The sequence below is a fragment of the Topomyia yanbarensis genome, chromosome 1 (genome assembly GCF_030247195.1).
Source record: "Topomyia yanbarensis strain Yona2022 chromosome 1, ASM3024719v1, whole genome shotgun sequence".
NCBI classification, from domain to species: Eukaryota; Metazoa; Arthropoda; class Insecta; order Diptera; family Culicidae; genus Topomyia; species Topomyia yanbarensis.
Genome location: NC_080670.1, coordinates 202,914,223 through 202,935,950, shown reverse-complemented (window position 1 = coordinate 202,935,950; position 21,728 = coordinate 202,914,223). Strand labels below are relative to the sequence as shown.

General features: G+C 38.7%; 3 protein-coding genes across 4 annotated transcripts; 1 reads left to right on the top strand and 2 right to left on the bottom strand.

The window, feature by feature from the left end:
- The first annotated feature begins 1,081 nt into the window (after positions 1–1,081).
- Positions 1,082–4,666, top strand: LOC131688570 (vacuolar protein sorting-associated protein 18 homolog). 2 transcript variants are annotated; one of them, XM_058972922.1, is made up of 5 exons: positions 1,082–1,142; positions 1,193–1,649; positions 1,708–2,523; positions 2,624–4,100; positions 4,170–4,666. In XM_058972922.1, exons 2-5 carry the CDS (start codon positions 1,224–1,226, stop codon positions 4,403–4,405), a joined length of 2,955 nt encoding a protein of 984 aa, XP_058828905.1. In that variant the 5' UTR covers positions 1,082–1,142; positions 1,193–1,223; the 3' UTR covers positions 4,406–4,666. The 2 variants fall into 2 exon arrangements, with proteins under 2 accessions (XP_058828905.1, XP_058828896.1); XM_058972913.1 differs by having other exon boundaries at positions 1,085–1,649.
- Positions 4,667–5,946, bottom strand: LOC131688625 (zinc finger protein 69 homolog). The gene is made up of 3 exons (XM_058973022.1): positions 5,876–5,946; positions 4,887–5,816; positions 4,667–4,832 (listed from the first exon to the last, which is right to left on the bottom strand). The coding sequence occupies exons 1-3, from the start codon at positions 5,884–5,886 to the stop codon at positions 4,667–4,669; spliced, it is 1,107 nt and encodes a 368-aa protein (XP_058829005.1). The 5' UTR covers positions 5,887–5,946.
- Positions 5,947–16,046: 10,100 nt separating this feature from the next.
- On the bottom strand, positions 16,047–19,826 carry LOC131688565 (uncharacterized protein YdcI). The gene is made up of 5 exons (XM_058972902.1): positions 19,412–19,826; positions 18,276–19,349; positions 17,810–18,213; positions 17,102–17,584; positions 16,047–17,039 (listed from the first exon to the last, which is right to left on the bottom strand). Exons 1-5 carry the CDS (start codon positions 19,606–19,608, stop codon positions 16,174–16,176), a joined length of 3,024 nt encoding a protein of 1,007 aa, XP_058828885.1. The 5' UTR covers positions 19,609–19,826; the 3' UTR covers positions 16,047–16,173.
- Positions 19,827–21,728: the final 1,902 nt, after the last annotated feature.

The window sequence follows — 21,728 nt, the reverse complement described above, 5'->3', positions numbered from 1 at the left end:
GTTGATGGATGGAGGTAGTTCCCTTTGAACTGTCCTGGTTTATTACTCGCTTGATCCCAGTCACCAAATTTTCTGGCAGAGACCGCTCTGCTAGATTTCGGTCAGGCTTGGTTTGTCAGCCCTGTCAGATTTCTGCGCGTTTTCTGTCGGGTTAGTTGAGCTAGGGCGAACTCGGTTTCGCTCGCGAACCGAGCAAAACCCTTGCATAACTCGGACATAAATTGTGCAAAGATCCTGGCAATTCCTACCTGGTAGAATTTAGCACGAATCGAGCAAAACATCTGACAAAGATGTGGCAGGAAGCGTACAGAGATCTTGGCAGTACATTCCTTGCTGGATTCGGGATAAAAGTGAGCAGCATCGGTTGGTTTAACCGCTTTTGTCAGAAACGGTAAATAAAATATAGTAAAATTACAGTTGAGCTAGACCTCTCACGGCATTAAAATTGTTTTCGCAAGGTTTGACTGGGTCAAATCATTCGCAAACCGATACGGAATCTTCAATGGATTGTGTAAATTCCAGCTCAAATGCAACAACGGAATCGGTTGTTACTTTTGAGCTGGTATCCCTAGAGAATCCATTCAGGATTCCGAACTGGTTTGACCCGGATATGGCCTTAATCCGATTTTGCGACAATTTTCTGTAGACGCTACCGGCCAATTTCTTCACTGGATGAAAACCGGTGTTCGCTGAAAACAAATTTTCATGTGGCTGATTAGGGACCATCCATAAATAACGTAGCCTTTTTGAGTGATTTTTAACAGCCCCCTCTCCCATCGTAGCATTTCGTCACAAATCTCTAAATACCGGGTAAATTAAAAAAAACGATGTTAATTATTCCCCATTAAAAAAGCTACGTAGCATGGCATGACTCCCTACCCCCCTGTCGTCACACATAATCACAAAATACAAAACTCCCCCTCCTCCATATCATGCTACGTCATTTATGAATGGTCCCGTACCAGTTAGCCCAAAAATCGTTTTTCATCGAAATCAACCCTGATAAATTTCCACACTCACAAATCAGTACGCTGCCACTTTTCTTTCTCTACATAGTTCCCTGTTATAAATTTGCAGTATCTTATCGTCAACAATAACAAAAGGATTTCTTGTCAATTTTCGCATCAGATCTAATCGATTTAGTGAAAGATATTTAATTTGGTCAAAGTTCCCGACTTACCATCCAATACAGGTGTTCCGGAATCGCAATACCCACCTGGACCATGGCCTCCATCTTTGACCAGTATTCTTCGGCGTTGATACGGGAAAATACCAGCGATGCGGATCCACCCAATCGGCCCCCTTCCTCGGGCTACGTCAGTGTTCGTATGAAAAAGGAGCAGCCAATATTCGCGAAGCAAAAGATGAACCTTAACCTTCCGGCCGGTATTCTGTTTCTTTCGGTGCAAAACGATTGGGTAATTATACTGATGACTAATCTGACGATACTGCGGATGAACATCAAGCAGCCGGATAAGTTCACGGAGGTACCGATCGATAAGCAGATCGGTGGCTTGAAGCCTGTCAGTCTGTTTCTGGATCCGCTGGGGGCACATCTGTTTATAACGCTCGCACCCAAATCGACGAATTTTTCGCCCGAAGTGCTGTACTTGCAGCGGAACAGTTTCAAGCCGAAGTTTGTTTCGAAGGTATTGCTGGTCGTTTATTTCTCGAGTAGGAGTTGAAATTTATGTCTAATTGTTTCAGCTTAAAGATCAGGAAATAACAGCAATCGGATTTAATTATTCCAACAATTCGGAGCTTATGACCGGACCGATTCTGCTGGGCACCATCAAAGGCGCTATTTATGAAGCAGATATCGGAATCGACACGGGAGATAAGTTGGTTCAACAGACTGTTCGGCATGTTTTTGACGTTGGCACCGGTGGCGATAGTCGTCCGATCACCGGTATAGAGTTTCACATGCGGCAGGATCAGCGAAATTTGCACTGCATTATTCTGGTGCTGACGCTGGATAGAATTTACACGTTTCATGAAACTATCCGGCATGCTGAGTCTAAGATGACATCCGGACACTTGCAGAAAGTTTTTAACTCTTATTTGAACATACCGGAGCAGCTGAACGATTTCGAGCATGTGGCCAGTAAGCTAAACTACTCGAAGCTGCAGTTCAATTATGAGGAAGATTTTCCGAAAAGCTTCGGCTGTCTGACGGAAGACGGGATCAATTTTCAGGAGATCGATCCGAAAATGGATACACCGCAGTTTGTGGTACAGAAGGAGTTGATTCCCTATCCGGCGCAGGAGGACGGTGTTCCGCAAGCGGCGGAAAATGCCTACAAGGTGGTGCCGAAAAGCAACATACCGTTGTCGTTTGTGCTAACCGATTTTCACGCGATTCTACTGTACGCGGACCAGGTAACGGCCATTTCGCTGCTCAACTATCAGGTCGTTTACGAGGAGTATTTTGTGGAGCAGTACGGCAAGCTGGCTAACGTGGTGAAGGATGTGCGGTCCAATGTGACGTATGTGTACAGTAATAAGATGATCTTTCGTTATAAGGTGGGTATAAATCGGGGAAATCTACCCGTTTTTTTAATTTTCTTTAAAACTAACTTGCTTCAAACCCATTTTTCTAAATACAAGTTTCCGCCCTCCCCAGATCTACAACGAGCAGCGCAACGCTTGGCGTTTGTACGCCGATCGGCAAAAGTTTGACCTGGCCCTGCAGTACTGCAACGACAATCCGGCCCACCGGGACATGGTGCTAGTCAAACAGGCTCAGTCCTATTTCGATGTGGGTGATTACCTGGAGGCAGCCCGAATCTATTCCAATACTCAGCTGAGCTTCGAAGAGGTCTGTTTGCGGTTCCTGCAGCGCAATCAGAATGATGCCCTAATGCTGTATTTGAAGAACCGACTGGCGAAACTGAATCCAAAAGAGAAAACTCAGATTACGATGCTGATTGTGTGGCTGGTGGAGCTGTATTTGATTGAAATTTCACGTTGTGCTGGGGATAATGTGGAACAGGAGCGGAGGCTGCAGAAAGAGTTCGACGCTTTTATGCAAACGGCTGTGGTGATCGATTGCATGAAGAAGAACCGATCGGTCATCTACGATCTGATGGCTTCCCATGGGGACAGTCACAATTTAACCGCGCTAACAACAATTCATCAGGACTACGAAAGTGTGATTCAACAGTACGTGAATCAGGCTCGATTTGAGGATGCTCTTTCAGTGCTGAGAGCACAGAGTCGCCAGGAGTTGATTTACAAGTATGCACCGGTTATGATGGAGGAATTGCCGGCGGAGACGATCAACGTCCTGATCGTCCAGGGTAAACGGTTGGATCCGATTAAACTTATTCCTGCCTTGCTCTATTTGGATAGCCCGAAGCATGTGGCCGAAATTGTAAAATATTTAGAATTCTGCATCCATTCCACCGGTTGTTCCGAACCGGCAATCCACAACTATTTGATTCAACTGTACAGCGAACACTTCCCGGAAAAGTTGTTGACATTTTTGGAGACTCAAGGCAAGGACATTACGATGGTTAGCTACGATGCTCATTATGCGCTGCGGATTTGTTTGAAACGTGAGATTAAGGAAGCGAGCGTTTTCCTACAGTGTTTGCTTGAAATGTGGGTCCCAGCGGTCGAACTAGCTCTAACGTTTGACATTCAGCTGGCCAAGGCAACTGCATCGCAGTCACGGGACAGAAATCTTCGCAAAAAGTTATGGCTAATCATTGCCGAGAAAGAGATCCATGGCAAGCATGAAAACGTCCAGGAAGCACTGAAAATCTTGAAGGAATGTGATCTGCTCCGGATAGAGGATCTGCTGCCTTACTTCTCCGACTTCCAGAAGATCGATCACTTTAAGGAAGCCATCTGTGAATCGTTGAAGGAGTACAACATCAAGATTCAGGAGCAGCGCAAAGATATGGAAGAATCGGCCAAATCGGCGGAACGGGTACGTTCCGAGCTGCAATCGTTTCGCAATCGGTCCGTTACGATTGGCGCTCAGGAGCAGTGTGCAATCTGCGGAGTTTACTTGCTGTTGAAGCCGTTCTTCATATTCCACTGTGGTCACAAATTTCATGGGGATTGTCTCGAAAGGCAACTGCTACCACAGCTTAGTAAGTTATCAAACTGTTATTCTAAAATCTGAGTTCAATTTAAAGAGTCCTTGTCCCATCTCTTTTTAGGTTTCGAAGTTGTCAATCATCTGATGAGCTTAAAGCAACAGTTGAATGCTGCACAGAACCAGCCAGTTGATACGGGGAGCCACCTTGGGGACACAATGTCCAGCAAGGAGCATTTGAAGAATCAGATTGAAGACATCCTAGCGTCCGACTGTTTGTACTGCGGGGAAGTTATGATCAACACCATCGATCGGACGTTTATCGAAAACTGGGAAAAGGTGGACAGCGATTGGCAGTGAAGACATGGTTCCGTTTGTTAGTCGTGCGGTTGCATCGCTGGATATTGTTTCCATATTAATGTATAACTATTTATCAATACAGTGCATGTAGTGCGATCCCAGCTTAGTGGTACGCCTAACAGTCCCATTTTGTTTGAAATTCCTGGATAGATGGAACTATTACACGTAGCTAACACGGACGAATATGTAGTGGTCCTAAAAGTTTCCTGAGTAATTGTATTCAACCTTATGCAATTTTATTAGTACGCAACATCGATTAAATCAATTGTATATAATATCCTCATCCGACTCGACCTTCATAGGCTTCGCGCGACATTTTTTCTGATGCGTCGTACAATTAGTTTTGGCGTTGTACCTTCGTCCGCATTTTTCGCAGCTATAATTCATCGCTCCACTATGAACGGACTGGTGATCCTTCAAATATGACCTGTAAAAAATCCTCTGAAATAGATACTTGCTTTTAAGCTGTAGCCGTACTCACGAATAGAATTTCTTCCCGCATATCGGACAAGGCACCTTTCGCTTGTTATTTTCTCCGTGTACCGTTATATGCTGCTCTAAATGGACTTTCCCTTTGATCATTCTCTGGCATATAGGGCATTCGAACCTTTCGCCCTGATCCAAATGCACCGTCTTCACGTGCCGGTCCTTTGATCGCTCCGAATAGAACGTAGTTTCACATCCTTCTTCAGGACAAATATACGGCTTGAAGTTCAAGTGTTTGTTATGATGATATTCGCTTTCGTTTTTATCTACCAGCTGCCCGCATATTTCGCAGATGTACTTATGTCCTGGGACGTAGTCCCTTTTTTTCTTCTCCACGACAGTATCAAATTGCGTCGCACACTCCAAACTCATTTCCGGTTCGCTGTCGGTGATTTCGTCAGCTTGCATGTTCGGTTCTTCGATCGACTCCAACACGACATCCTCCGTTGTTTTAACAATTTCTTCGTGTGGTTGTCCACTTGTCAAACCGGAATACTCGAACAGCTGATCAATTTCCGACCGATTCCGTCTAACCAATTCCTGACAGTTCTCTAGTGCTTCCTGGTTCTCTTCACCGGTCCAGTTACCTTCGTGCAGCATCAACGATGTGTTGGTTTGTATCAAATCCGTCTTCCGGCACGCCTTCCGGAAGCTGTAGATCATGTCCACCAGCCGGAGGCAGTTGATGCAAACCGCGGTTGTTCGGTCAAAAGCGGTGATCTTAACCGAAACGGCATCAAATACTTTACGTCGGAAATCTATCCCAGAGCGGGTACAGCGAACCAATTCCCGCGGGACAACACGTAGGCAGAGTCGGCACTGGCGGACGTCCGATCGCTTGACACGTACCTCCCGTTTGACGGCTTTTAACGGGGTTTTTCGATTTTGGGTGCTCATTTTTTCGTCAGATATCGTTGGTCTGTAGCTAATGAATTTTATTTTAAGTGTTAATAGATAAATTACAAACTACACTAATTTACACACAATTTTAGCATCGATGCTGCTCGACGCGTATTTTGATATTTTGCAGATGACAGATGAACGTAGCCACTCAAGAATCCGACAGCAATTCTAGAGCATGTTTTTAAAAAGTGCTAATGTCACAATTGAGTTCTCGTCGGCCAGCCCCTAGGGGCAGATCACTTGTGATGCATTTTGAAAAATCAGCGAAATTAAATGCATTTCTTCCCATCAAAATAGAAATTCAAAATGTATTTTGCGTTGCGTGTAAGACGTCAAAACCCAACAAAAAACTAGCCCTACATTTAACAAAACGTCGAACAAAGTGGATCAGCGTAGGACGATTGTTAAACAAACTTTTGTGCGAGGGAGTGCAAAGTTGATGAAAAAATGAAAATTAAATGCATTTTTTTCTAATTTGATGCAAATTTGTTATACATTCCTAGAGTGATCTGCCCCTAGGCCAGCCAGCATAGTTAAAAATCATTTGTCACATAGTCCGAACAATAAACCTACATTATGGGATATAGTAGCCATTAGAGCTGAAACTTTTGTATTGTTCCTACAATTTGAACTTTGATTCTATTCAATGGATATAACAATAGTTCTACAATGTTCCCAATAGTACCCGAATAGAATTTTACAATGGTATTTACCCTACAAACAATCATAAAACAATAAATATTATAGTTATTACTGTTTCACAATTGTTTGACGCAGAGTTCTCGCAATAGATTTACAATCAAATTTCAAGTAACAATCAATTTTATTGTTCAACAAAAAACCGATACAAATTCACATTAAATTTTACTGTTTACGTGAGAAAAATGTATGGAAAAAAATCGATTTTTTTAATGTTAAGATACATAACCACCCCCCTTTTATACTGTAAAAGTCGATTTTACATTGAAATTTACTGTAGAAACATCAAAGTTTATTGTTTTTGTATTGTAGCATAACACTAGAATTCACTGTAAATTATTGTAAAATTACTGTACTGTCACAGCGAAATTCATAGTTTTGTTACTGTACATTTCTATTCGGGTAACGATGAATTGAATGGTTAAATTATAAAAGAAAACATAAATCATGTTTTCATGTTGGAACATGATTCATGTTTTCATGTTGAAACATGATTCATGTTCAAACATGAATCATGTTTTCATGTTCAAACATGAATCATGTTCAAACATGAATCATGTTTTCATGTTCAAACATGAATCATGTTTTCTTGTTTGAACATGAATCATGTTCGAACATGAATCATGTTTTCATGTTCAAACATGAATCATGTTTTCTTGTTTGAACATGAATCATGTTCGAACATGAATCATGTTCAAACTTGAATCATGTTTTCATGTTCAAACATGAATCATGTTTTCTTGTTTGAACATGAATCATGTTTTCATGTTCAAACATGAATCATGTTTTCATGTTCAAACATGAATCATGTTTTCATGTTCGAACATGAATCATGTTTTTATGTTCAAACATGAATCATGTTTTCATGTTCAAACATGAATCATGTTTTCATGCTCAAACATGAATTATGTTTTCTTGTTCAAACATGAATCATGTTTTCATGTTCAAACATGAATCATGTTTTCATGTTCGAACATGAATCATGTTCAAACATGAATCATGTTTTCATGTTCAAACATGAATCATGTTTTCATGTTCAAACATGAATCATGTTTTCATGTTCAAACATGAATCATGTTTTCATGCTCAAACATGAATCATGTTTTCATGTTCGAACATGAATCATGTTTTTATGTTCAAACATGAATCATGTTTTCATGTTCAAACATGAATCATGTTTTCATGCTCAAACATGAATCATGTTTTCTTGTTCAAACATGAATCATGTTTTCATGTTCAAACATGAATCATGTTTTCATGTTCGAACATGAATCATGTTCAAACATGAATCATGTTTTCATGTTCAAACATGAATCATGTTTTCATGCTCAAACATGAATCATGTTTTCTTGTTCAAACATGAATCATGTTTTCATGTTCAAACATGAATCATGTTTTCATGTTCGAACATGAATCATGCTCAAACATGAATCATGTTTTCATGCTCAAACATGAATCATGTTTTCATGTTCGAACATGAATCATGTTTTCATGTTCGAACATGAATCATGTTTTCATGTTCGAACATGAATCATGTTTTCATGTTCAAACATGAATCATGTTTTCATGTTCAAACATGAATCATGTTTTCATGTTCAAACATGAATCATGTTCAAACATGAATCATGTTTTCATGTTCGAACATGAATCATGTTTTCATGTTCGAACATGAATCATGTTTTCATGTTCAAACATGAATCATGTTTTCATGTTCAAACATGAATCATGTTTTCATGTTCAAACATGAATCATGTTTTCATGTTCAAACATGAATCATGTTTTCATGTTCAAACATGAATCATGTTTTCATGTTCAAACATGAATCATGTTTTCATGTTCAAACATGAATCATGTTTTCATGTTCGAACATGAGTCATGTTTTCTTGTTCGAACATGAATCATGTTTTCATGTTCAAACATGAATCATGTTTTCATGTTCAAACATGAATCATGTTTTCATGTTCAAACATGAATCATGTTCAAACATGAATCATGTTCAAACATGAATCATGTTTTCTTGTTCAAACATGAATCATGTTATCATGTTCGAACATGAATCATGTTTTCATGTTCAAACATGAATCATGTTTTCATGTTCAAACATGAATCATGTTTTCATGTTCAAACATGAATCATGTTCAAACATGAATCATGTTTTCTTGTTCGAACATGAATCATGTTTTCATGTTCAAACATGAATCATGTTTTCATGTTCAAACATGAATCATGTTTTCATGTTCAAACATGAATCATGTTTTCATGTTCAAACATGAATCATGTTTTCATGTTCAAACATGAATCATGTTCGAACATGAATCATGTTTTCATGTTCGAACATGAATCATGTTTTCCTGTTCAAACATGAATCATGTTTTCATGCTCAAACATGAATCATGTTTTCATGTTCGAACATGAATCATGTTCAAACATGAATCATGTTTTCATGTTCGAACATGAATCATGTTTTCATGTTCGAACATGAATCATGTTTTCATGTTCAAACATGAATCATGTTCAAACATGAATCATGTTTTCATGTTCAAACATGAATCATGTTTTCTTGTTTGAACATGAATCATGTTCGAACATGAATCATGTTTTCATGTTCAAACATGAATCATGTTTTCTTGTTTGAACATGAATCATGTTCGAACATGAATCATGTTCAAACTTGAATCATGTTTTCATGTTCAAACATGAATCATGTTTTCTTGTTTGAACATGAATCATGTTTTCATGTTCAAACATGAATCATGTTTTCATGTTCAAACATGAATCATGTTTTCATGTTCGAACATGAATCATGTTTTTATGTTCAAACATGAATCATGTTTTCATGTTCAAACATGAATCATGTTTTCATGCTCAAACATGAATTATGTTTTCTTGTTCAAACATGAATCATGTTTTCATGTTCAAACATGAATCATGTTTTCATGTTCGAACATGAATCATGTTCAAACATGAATCATGTTTTCATGTTCAAACATGAATCATGTTTTCATGTTCAAACATGAATCATGTTTTCATGTTCAAACATGAATCATGTTTTCATGCTCAAACATGAATCATGTTTTCATGTTCGAACATGAATCATGTTTTTATGTTCAAACATGAATCATGTTTTCATGTTCAAACATGAATCATGTTTTCATGCTCAAACATGAATCATGTTTTCTTGTTCAAACATGAATCATGTTTTCATGTTCAAACATGAATCATGTTTTCATGTTCGAACATGAATCATGTTCAAACATGAATCATGTTTTCATGTTCAAACATGAATCATGTTTTCATGCTCAAACATGAATCATGTTTTCTTGTTCAAACATGAATCATGTTTTCATGTTCAAACATGAATCATGTTTTCATGTTCGAACATGAATCATGCTCAAACATGAATCATGTTTTCATGCTCAAACATGAATCATGTTTTCATGTTCGAACATGAATCATGTTTTCATGTTCGAACATGAATCATGTTTTCATGTTCGAACATGAATCATGTTTTCATGTTCAAACATGAATCATGTTTTCATGTTCAAACATGAATCATGTTTTCATGTTCAAACATGAATCATGTTCAAACATGAATCATGTTTTCATGTTCGAACATGAATCATGTTTTCATGTTCGAACATGAATCATGTTTTCATGTTCAAACATGAATCATGTTTTCATGTTCAAACATGAATCATGTTTTCATGTTCAAACATGAATCATGTTTTCATGTTCAAACATGAATCATGTTTTCATGTTCAAACATGAATCATGTTTTCATGTTCAAACATGAATCATGTTTTCATGTTCAAACATGAATCATGTTTTCATGTTCAAACATGAATCATGTTTTCATGTTCAAACATGAATCATGTTTTCATGTTCAAACATGAATCATGTTTTCATGTTCAAACATGAATCATGTTTTCATGTTCGAACATGAGTCATGTTTTCTTGTTCGAACATGAATCATGTTTTCATGTTCAAACATGAATCATGTTTTCATGTTCAAACATGAATCATGTTTTCATGTTCAAACATGAATCATGTTCAAACATGAATCATGTTCAAACATGAATCATGTTTTCTTGTTCAAACATGAATCATGTTATCATGTTCGAACATGAATCATGTTTTCATGTTCAAACATGAATCATGTTTTCATGTTCAAACATGAATCATGTTTTCATGTTCAAACATGAATCATGTTCAAACATGAATCATGTTTTCTTGTTCGAACATGAATCATGTTTTCATGTTCAAACATGAATCATGTTTTCATGTTCAAACATGAATCATGTTTTCATGTTCAAACATGAATCATGTTTTCATGTTCAAACATGAATCATGTTCGAACATGAATCATGTTTTCATGTTCGAACATGAATCATGTTTTCCTGTTCAAACATGAATCATGTTTTCATGCTCAAACATGAATCATGTTTTCATGTTCGAACATGAATCATGTTCAAACATGAATCATGTTTTCATGTTCGAACATGAATCATGTTTTCATGTTCGAACATGAATCATGTTTTCATGTTCGAACATGAATCATGTTTTCATGTTCAAACATGAATCATGTTTTCATGTTCAAACATGAATCATGTTTTCATGTTCGAACATGAATCATGTTATCATGTTCGAACATGAATCATGTTTTCATGTTCAAACATGAATCATGTTGTCATGCTCAAACATGAATCATGTTTTCTTGTTCAAACATGAATCATGTTTTCATGTTCAAACATGAATCATGTTTTCATGTTCAAACATGAATCATGTTTTCATGTTCGAACATGAATCATGTTTTCATGTTCAAACATGAATCATGTTTTCATGTTCGAACATGAATCATGTTTTCATGTTCGAACATGAATCATGTTTTCATGTTCGAACATGAATCATGTTTTCATGTTCAAACATGAATCATGTTTTCATGTTCAAACATGAATCATGTTTTCATGTTCAAACATGAATCATGTTTTCATGTTCAAACATGAATCATGTTTTCATGTTCGAACATGAATCATGTTTTCATGTTCAAACATGAATCATGTTTTCATGTTCAAACATGAATCATGTTTTCATGTTCAAACATGAATCATGTTTTCATGTTCAAACATGAATCATGTTTTCATGTTCGAACATGAATCATGTTATCATGTTCGAACATGAATCATGTTTTCATGTTCAAACATGAATCATGTTGTCATGCTCAAACATGAATCATGTTTTCTTGTTCAAACATGAATCATGTTTTCATGTTCAAACATGAATCATGTTTTCATGTTCAAACATGAATCATGTTTTCATGTTCAAACATGAATCATGTTTTCATGTTCGAACATGAATCATGTTTTCATGCTCAAACATGAATCATGTTTTCATGTTCGAACATGAATCATGTTCAAACATGAATCATGTTTTCATGTTCGAACATGAATCATGTTTTCATGTTCGAACATGAATCATGTTTTCATGTTCAAACATGAATCATGTTTTCATGTTCAAACATGAATCATGTTTTCATGTTCAAACATGAATCATGTTTTCATGTTCGAACATGAATCATGTTCAAACATGAATCATGTTTTCATGTTCGAACATGAATCATGTTTTCATGTTCGAACATGAATCATGTTTTCATGTTCAAACATGAATCATGTTTTCATGTTCAAACATGAATCATGTTTTCATGTTCAAACATGAATCATGTTTTCATGTTCAAACATGAATCATGTTTTCATGTTCAAACATGAATCATGTTTTCATGTTCAAACATGAATCATGTTTTCATGTTCAAACATGAATCATGTTTTCATGTTCAAACATGAATCATGTTTTCATGTTCGAACATGAATCATGTTTTCATGTTCAAACATGAATCATGTTTTCATGTTCAAACATGAATCATGTTTTCATGTTCAAACATGAATCATGTTATCATGTTCGAACATGAATCATGTTTTCATGTTCAAACATGAATCATGTTTTCATGTTCAAACATGAATCATGTTTTCATGTTCAAACATGAATCATGTTGTCATACTCAAACATGAATCATGTTTTCATGTTCAAACATGAATCATGTTGTCATGCTCAAACATGAATCATGTTTTCTTGTTCAAACATGAATCATGTTTTCATGTTCAAACATGAATCATGTTTAAACATGAATCATGTTTTCATGTTCAAACATGAATCATGTTTTCATGTTCAAACATGAATCATGTTTTCATGTTCAAACATGAATCATGTTTTCATGTTCAAACATGAATCATGTTTTCATGTTCAAACATGAATCATGTTTTCATGCTCAAACATGAATAATGTTTTCATGTTCAAACATGAATAATGTTTTCATGTTCAAACATGAATCATGTTTTCATGTTCGAACATGAATCATGTTTTCATGTTCAAACATGAATAATGTTTTCATGTTCAAACATGAATCATGTTTTCATGTTCAAACATGAATCATGTTTTCATGTTCAAACATGAATCATGTTTTCATGTTCAAACATGAATCATGTTTTCATGTTCAAACATGAATCATGTTTTCATGTTCAAACATGAATCATGTTATCATGTTCGAACATGAATCATGTTTTCATGTTCAAACATGAATCATGTTTTCATGTTCAAACATGAATCATGTTTTCATGTTCAAACATGAATCATGTTGTCATGCTCAAACATGAATCATGTTTTCTTGTTCAAACATGAATCATGTTTTCATGTTCAAACATGAATCATGTTTTCATGTTCGAACATGAATCATGTTTTCATGTTCAAACATGAATCATGTTTTCATGTTCAAACATGAATCATGTTTTCATGTTCAAACATGAATCATGTTGTCATGCTCAAACATGAATCATGTTTTCTTGTTCAAACATGAATCATGTTTTCATGTTCAAACATGAATCATGTTTTCATGTTCAAACATGAATCATGTTTTCATGTTCAAACATGAATCATGTTTAAACATGAATCATGTTTTCATGTTCAAACATGAATCATGTTTTTATGTTCAAACATGAATCATGTTTTCATGTTCAAACATGAATCATGTTTTCATGCTCAAACATGAATCATGTTTTCTTGTTCAAACATGAATCATGTTTTCATGTTCAAACATGAATCATGTTTTCATGTTCGAACATGAATCATGTTTTCATGTTCAAACATGAATCATGTTTTCATGTTCGAACATGAATCATGTTTTCATGTTCAAACATGAATCATGTTTTCATGTTCAAACATGAATCATGTTTTCATGCTCAAACATGAATCATGTTTTCATGTTCGAACATGAATCATGTTCAAACATGAATCATGTTTTCATGTTCGAACATGAATCATGTTTTCATGTTCGAACATGAATCATGTTTTCATGTTCGAACATGAATCATGTTTTCATGTTCAAACATGAATCATGTTTTCATGTTCAAACATGAATCATGTTTTCATGTTCAAACATGAATCATGTTTTCATGTTCAAACATGAATCATGTTTTCATGTTCAAACATGAATCATGTTTTCATGTTCGAACATGAATCATGTTTTCATGTTCAAACATGAATCATGTTTTCATGTTCAAACATGAATCATGTTTTCATGTTCAAACATGAATCATGTTATCATGTTCGAACATGAATCATGTTTTCATGTTCAAACATGAATCATGTTTTCATGTTCAAACATGAATCATGTTTTCATGTTCAAACATGAATCATGTTGTCATGCTCAAACATGAATCATGTTTTCTTGTTCAAACATGAATAATGTTTTCATGTTCAAACATGAATCATGTTTTCATGTTCAAACATGAATAATGTTTTCATGTTCAAACATGAATCATGTTTTCATGTTCGAACATGAATCATGTTTTCATGTTCAAACATGAATAATGTTTTCATGTTCAAACATGAATCATGTTGTCATGCTCAAACATGAATCATGTTTTCTTGTTCAAACATGAATCATGTTTTCATGTTCAAACATGAATCATGTTTTCATGTTCAAACATGAATCATGTTTTCATGTTCAAACATGAATCATGTTTAAACATGAATCATGTTTTCATGTTCAAACATGAATCATGTTTTCATGCTCAAACATGAATAATGTTTTCATGTTCAAACATGAATAATGTTTTCATGTTCAAACATGAATCATGTTTTCATGTTCGAACATGAATCATGTTTTCATGTTCAAACATGAATAATGTTTTCATGTTCAAACATGAATCATGTTTTCATGTTCGAACATGAATCATGTTTTCATGTTCAAACATGAATCATGTTTTCATGTTCGAACATGAATCATGTTTTCATGTTCAAACATGAATCATGTTCGAACATGAATCATGTTTTCATGTTCGAACATGAATCATGTTTTCATGTTCGAACATGAATCATGTTTTCATGTTTAAACATGAATCATGTTTTCATGTTCAAACATGAATAATGTTTTCATGTTCAAACATGAATCATGTTTTCATGTTCGAACATGAATCATGTTTTCATGTTCAAACATGAATCATGTTTTCATGTTCGAACATGAATCATGTTTTCATGTTCAAACATGAATCATGTTTTCATGTTCGAACATGAATCATGTTTTCATGTTCGAACATGAATCATGTTTTCATGTTTAAACATGAATCATGTTTTCATGTTCAAACATGAATTAATTAATATGGCAACCTATTACTATGCAGCATCTGAATGACTTCGAATTGGCTGATGACGTTGCTCTCCTAGCACAACGGCGCTCTGACATGCAGAGTAAGCTTGATGATCTTGCCGATCGCTCCTCAGCGGCAGGTCTCAAAATCAACGTCAACAAGACCAAATCGTTGGATATAAACACGGTCAACTCTTCCAATTTTACGGTAGCTGGGCAAGCAGTGGAGAATGACGAAAGCTTCCAATATCTTGGTAGCCAAATGGCGTCCGATGGAGCCACCAAGATCGACATAGGAGCAAGGATCAAGAAGGCATGCGTATCAGTGGAGAACACGCAACGGCCGCAGGTTTCCATCAATAGATGCCTGCGGTACATAATTCGTGCATGGTGGCCTCACAACTGGATCTCTAATGCTGAGCTCCATCGTTGATGTCACCAGAAGCCGATAGCGACAGAGATTCCGGAACGAAAGTGGAGGTAGGTCGGCCACACTCTGCGCAGGGGCGGAAACGAGATCAGCAAGCAAGCGTTAGACTGGAACCCAGCAGGACATCGCAGCAGAAGCAGACCCAGAGGCTCAAGAAGTCGACGAAAGTTTGACCTGGCAGCAGGGTCAAGGCGATGGCGGGCAATCGCCCAGGATGGCGTTTAACCAAGATACCAGGCTAACGCTTGTTCCAAAAATGGAAACACCACTTGTGAACACACCTTAACAACTTTCGATGTCCTGAAAGAAAGTGCTCTGGTGCCTTGAGTGTAAAAGGTTAACGAGCTCTTGTACGATCTGTACCCCAAAGTCCAACGTGACGAGAAAAATTTGGAACGGCATTTCGGAAGAGTAACGTGCAACATCTATTAATCGAAAATAACATTTCGACATATTTGTATTACTGTGAGTCGTGAGTTGGAACCATCTAAAACTACAAGAGTATGTACTATTTGAAACTTTTACAGAATCAGGGCTTCCCCACCCATCGTCTGCTTACAGTATTTGCTCCAGCTTTAAACCAAGCCGACCTTTGGCGACGTCGATCGAAAGCACGGTCACTTCTACTCTGTCGCCAATGTTCACTCGTTTCCCGTTCATCTTGCTTCGATGAATCAGTCCATTAGTCTCAACTCCAATGTCGACAAACGCCCCGAAATCGGTCACATTGTTAACCGCTCCGGTGAGGACAGTTCCTTCCGCCAGGTCCGCCATCGACGTCAGCCCCTTCTTGAACATTGGCGGTTTGTTGACGTCGGCTCGATAATCTCTCAGCAGATCCCGCTGTAGGGCCGTTAGCACGCAATCAATTCGTTCGGCCGGTTGACTAAACATGCTCATCAGCGCATTCATCGGTGTTCGGTAGGCGAAATCTCGAATAGCTAGGATGAAATCTGCCCGACCGATGTCTTTGTTCGACTGACCTGCCTTTTTAATTATGTTCTCCGCAAGCTCGTAACTTTCCGGATGAACCCAGGTCGAATCTAGCAGATTGTACTCTCGGATTCCAGCGGTCAACGGTTCGATTCGAATAAATCCAGCACACTGAGTGTACGTTTTGTCACCAATGAATTTTACTTTGAGCAGTTGATCACGACTGCGGAAGGGACCATTACGGGTCCGGTGGGACACAATGTGTTCAGCCCGTTTGGCCGTCAAACCGGCTACGTGACTGAGCAAACTGACGGAGGCTGTGTTGATGTCAACGCCAACGAAACTTACACATTCCATTACCACCTCGTCGAGGGTTTCCGAGAGCGTTTTCTCGTTCAGGTCATGTTGATACATTCCTACGCCAAGATGGCGCGGTTCAATTTTAACGTACTCGCAGAGTGGATCCTGCAGGCGACGGGCGATTGAAACTAAAAATAAATTGAGTAGGTAAAGTGTTGATTTAGTAATCGAATGGAAGAACGGTTCCTACCGGCACTGATCAAATTCACGTCCATCTTGGGAAATTCTTTTTTGGCAATCTCACTGCAGGAGTAGATCGAAGCCCCCTGTTCCGGTACGATACAGTACCGGACCCATCGCTTGTCTAGAATTCCCTCTTCCAACATATAGGACAGCATCGATTCCGTCTCCCGGCAAGCGGTTCCATTCCCCAATGCAATCAGATTGCAGTTTAGTTTGTTCATCATGTTGGCAATAATTCCCGGGGCTACCTTGGAACGTTCTCCTCCGATGTGCGGATAGACGGTAGCCGTGTCCAGCAAATCTCCACACTCGGAGATAAGTGCAAGCTTGCAGCCATTGCTGAAACCCGGATCGATGCCAAGAATTTTCTCCCCTTTGACCGGTCCCGTTAGCAGCAGTTGTTTCAGATTGTTGGCAAATACCTCCACCGATCCCTTCTCGGCCCGTTTCGTAAGTTCGGAGCGAACAGTGCGTGTCATTAGAGGAATCACTGCGGAATGGAAAAATCGTTACTGGTTTGTTTTTGGAAAATTGAAAAAACTGTCCTATAGGTTGTAATCCGACTACCACATTCGAGACAAGGCGAAAACCAATTCAACAAAAACAATTTCCAACAAGAAAGGTTCAAAAATAAACAAACACATACAGACAAGCGATATTCGGATAAAATGACCATTAACCATGTAAAGATTATTGGAGAACAAAGATGTCTTACGTTTCTTAGAAAACGCTTCGTCAAACGACTGCTCGAATAGTTCCGTGCGCTTCTTGGACTGCATGCCGTCCTGCAGATATTCCCGCTTCAGGAACCAGTACAAATCGCCCTTCACCTGGTGCTTGAACTGGAGCTTAATACTGAGCACTTTTTGATTTTCCCCTCGATTCAGGGCCATAATCTGATGCGGCCGTAGATATTTAGTGGCACAGGTAAAACTGAAGTAGTGCTCAAACTTGAATTCGTCCACCTTTTTCGGGATTCTTTTAAGGGCGGCAATGCCACTTTTACCGCCGGGTGCAGCCGAAGGTGGCGTGTCACCGTTGTTGTTCGATTCTGGCTTGTCCCGCCCACGTGGTTTCGTAATCTGACTGGAGTTGAGCATGATGTCATACTTCGTAATGCTGCGGCAAAAAAATAAAAATTTTAATCCAAAACATGACCTCAATCCAATTGGTATACTTACATTCTACGAATTTCTTCCAACACGGCTGTATTCTTACTGAAATTATGCGCCATCAAATGTTTAATTCCTTCCTCTACCTTCTCTATCGTCTCCAACCCTTCGATCTCCGGCTTCACCAAATCAGGCAAATCAATTGTCGGCAGACTTCCAATCAAAATACCCTCCGCAAACGTATCCAACCCAAGTGCCTTCGCCCGATCTGCCAACGAGCCCTTGTTGGCCGGTTTAAACGGTGCGTACATGTGTTCCAACTCGTCCACGCTTTTCGCCGACATCAGATCCAGTTTAATATCCTCGGTAAGTTTGTCCTCTTTCTCGAGATTCTTAATGATAGTATCCGCTTTTGCTTTAATGGCCAGAATCTGATTGTAGGCCAGTTTCACGTCACGAAGATCGTCCGGTGTCATATCGCCAATCAGTTCCCTCCGATAGCGACACATAAACGGAATCGTATTTTCTTCCTCGAACAACCGAATAATGTTGCGTGCTACGTTCCGATCAATATTTTGCATTTCAGACAACAGCTCGAAATCATCCCACTGGTCCCGGACGGTCATACTGACACGCTTTTTATACTTTGGTCGGGAATCGGTTTCTTCTTTCGCTTCCATCTTAGATACAACAGGTTTATTTTCTTCCTGCGGCGGAAGATCAGGAACCACAATTTGTATGTCGGAATCGTCAAGCTGATTCTGAGCTTCATGCTTAACATCATTCTGCTGCTCAATAGCAACATTCGACTCTCCGACAGACTCAGTTTGAGCGACAGCTTTCTTCCGACCGCCTCGCTTAGCAGCAGCTGCCTTCGGTTCTTTGGGTGCCTTTGGCGCTCTAGGTGCTTTGGGTTCTTTCGGTGCCTTCGGCACTTTAGGCTCTTTCGGTACCTTCGGCGCTTTAGGCTCTTTCGGTGGCTTCGGCGCTTTAGGCGCCTTCGGTTCTTTTGGCACCTTCGGTGCCTTGGGTTCCTTCGGAGCCTTCGGCTCCCGTGGTTTTCTCGGTTTAGGTTCAGCTTTTGGTTTTTTCGCTGGACTTTCTGCTGCCTTTCCGGAAGCTCTCCGCTTGGCAGGTGGTTTACTAAAAAAATTACCATTTACAAAACAGATTCCAAAATGTCGCAAAACATATTCGATACTCACTGTTCTCTCAGCTTACTTTCATCGAAATCGGAATCGTCGTCGCTATCGGCGGAACGCTTGATGGCACGTTTAGCTTTCGGTTTCACGTCCGGACTGGAGAAGATACCTTCCGGATCACTTTCCTCTGGTTCCGAGTCCGTGTCGGACATAATCACGATCGGCGCTTTGGTAGCGGCACGGCGGGTGCGGGTTGACATGATTTTCTGTGGGTAGCGCGAGCACTTGAGAAAAAAAACTGTATTCACTAAACGAACCGCCGATTTAGAATACGGATTTACACGATTTTACCCAGATTGCAATTATCGGGCACAAAAATGCATGGAAAAGATAGTAACGCTGACCGGAATAAAGGCGGTTTACTTTTTGCACTCCGTTTTTTTCACATCGGCGTTTCGCGATTTTGTTCGTTTTGACGTTTCTGACGGATCGCGATTTTTAAACACGACAGTGTTGTCAGTTGCACATTATTAATCTTTTCGACACGTCTGATTCAGACGTTTTGTCACGAAAGAGTGCACACCAAGAAAAATTTTGCATTTTGGCATCCAAAAAGTGTCATTGAATCCGATCATTTCATCAGAGCCTTGCCGCTAACGTTTTTTGATTCAAAATGAATTCGCCACTAAGTAGCTCACGGTCCCTCGAAATGTCGAAATCAACCATGACGTTTTACTGACATCACAAACTGGAACAAACCTAGTAAAACAATGAATTCTAAAATTCATCAATTTGAAAGTTTGCCCAGGTATTCAAGGATTTTTTGTTCTAGTCTAAATATATGTTGTCTGTGGGGCAATTATATAACCACAAATAAAAGATATTAAGGCTGGAACAAAATTCCTTAAAAATCGGTGTATGCTTTCAAAATGATGAATGTTACAAATCAGTGTTCCACTACAGACACTTTATACACAGACTTGCGGAGACAAAAACAGTAAAACTAACAATCCCCAGCTATCCCGGCACAACATCGTGTACATGAAGACAGCTTATTACTGTGATCCACAGCCAGGGTGGCCAGACCTACCGATTTATCGGTAGTCCTACCGATTTTGGTCTTCCCTACCAATTCACAGACGACCAAGGCAAAACTACCGATATTTTGTTATTCCTACCGAAAACTACCGATTTTTATTGATTTTGAACACATTACTCAACATTCATTTTTGGGTTGGATTTGGTCTGAGATCTGTGTTGTCAGTATTTTACAATTCTATGTCAATACTACGTTTTTGGGACAACAACCCGGCCTACCGATAACTACCGATAAACTTGTAGTGACCCTACCGATATTAAGGAACTCTATCTGGCCACCCTGTCCACAGCTCCCAGCAACTACGGCGGCCATGAAAAGTGCGAAGCATGATGCGATAGGAGCAAGTTCGCATTTCGCCAACTTTGGGAGGGATCTAATACTTCACACAGATGTCTATCTGCAACAAAGTTTGACTTATCATTGGTTTAAACACGCCGGATGACCCGTAGTTCGCACAGAACATGCCATTGTCAACTGTTCGGCGAGTACAGGAATTCGTATTACGACGCATAAAGAACAATCACGAAAAGACGAAGCTGAAATACAATCTGCGACCACGCCACGCAGTGGCATTCAAACCGGGAAATTTGGTGTGGCGTAGAACCGTTGGGCTATCGTCGAAAGCAAACCTCGTGAATCGTAAACTTCATCCCAAGACCGTCCCAGTGATAGTCTGTGTCCTAGGCGTCAACTGGTACATTCCAGAAGGTGTAGCCACAGGAAAGAGAGGCAAGTATCACGCAAAAGACATTGAGGCGGATTAGTGAGCTTTTATTCAGTTACGTCGGCAGGTTTAAGACTGCTAACTACGAGTGGTGTATTCCAAAAACAGCGGTGCGTGGCAAGGAATAACTTTTTCTAACTACCTCCCCACCTTGACAGACCAGCCAGCGTCAATTGGATTCGAAAAACTGTTTCGGAAGGCCCATAACAACTCGAAGTCGCAGCGAGGTATTCACGGTGTTTCTGGTACAAATATTTAGACAAAAAAATCAGGGGTGGCATTGCGCATCTCGAAACGAAAGGTTTATTGTATGCAAGCTTGTATGAAAAAGTCGATTCGAAATGGTTCCATAATGTCGCCCCTGTATCGCTAAAATACTCACTAATCGAAAGCTTAGATGCCCCTCTTTCATCAGCGCATAACTTTGAAATGTTCTATCGGGGGGTCTAGCACATTCATTTTTTTTAAATTTGAAGATAAATTTTTCAATTTGTAGCTGAAAACAGATATCTCCCTTTTAGGAGGTTTAATCAATGAGCACATACCGTCAGAGGAAC

Coding starts and splice junctions, on each gene's coding strand:
- LOC131688565 (XM_058972902.1), bottom strand. CDS start 19,608: ATGTCAACCCGCACCCGCCGTGCCGCTACCAAAGCGCCGATCGTGATT. Junction 19,350..19,411: donor GAAAGTAAGCTGAGAGAACA/GTGAGTATCGAA, acceptor TAATTTTTTTAG/TAAACCACCTGCCAAGCGGA. Junction 17,040..17,101: donor CGTGAATTTGATCAGTGCCG/GTAGGAACCGTT, acceptor ATTTATTTTTAG/TTTCAATCGCCCGTCGCCTG.
- LOC131688625 (XM_058973022.1), bottom strand. Junction 4,833..4,886: donor TGCGGGAAGAAATTCTATTC/GTGAGTACGGCT, acceptor GATTTTTTACAG/GTCATATTTGAAGGATCACC.
- LOC131688570 (XM_058972922.1), top strand. CDS start 1,224: ATGGCCTCCATCTTTGACCAGTATTCTTCGGCGTTGATACGGGAAAAT. Junction 2,524..2,623: donor AGATGATCTTTCGTTATAAG/GTGGGTATAAAT, acceptor CGCCCTCCCCAG/ATCTACAACGAGCAGCGCAA. Junction 4,101..4,169: donor GCAACTGCTACCACAGCTTA/GTAAGTTATCAA, acceptor ATCTCTTTTTAG/GTTTCGAAGTTGTCAATCAT.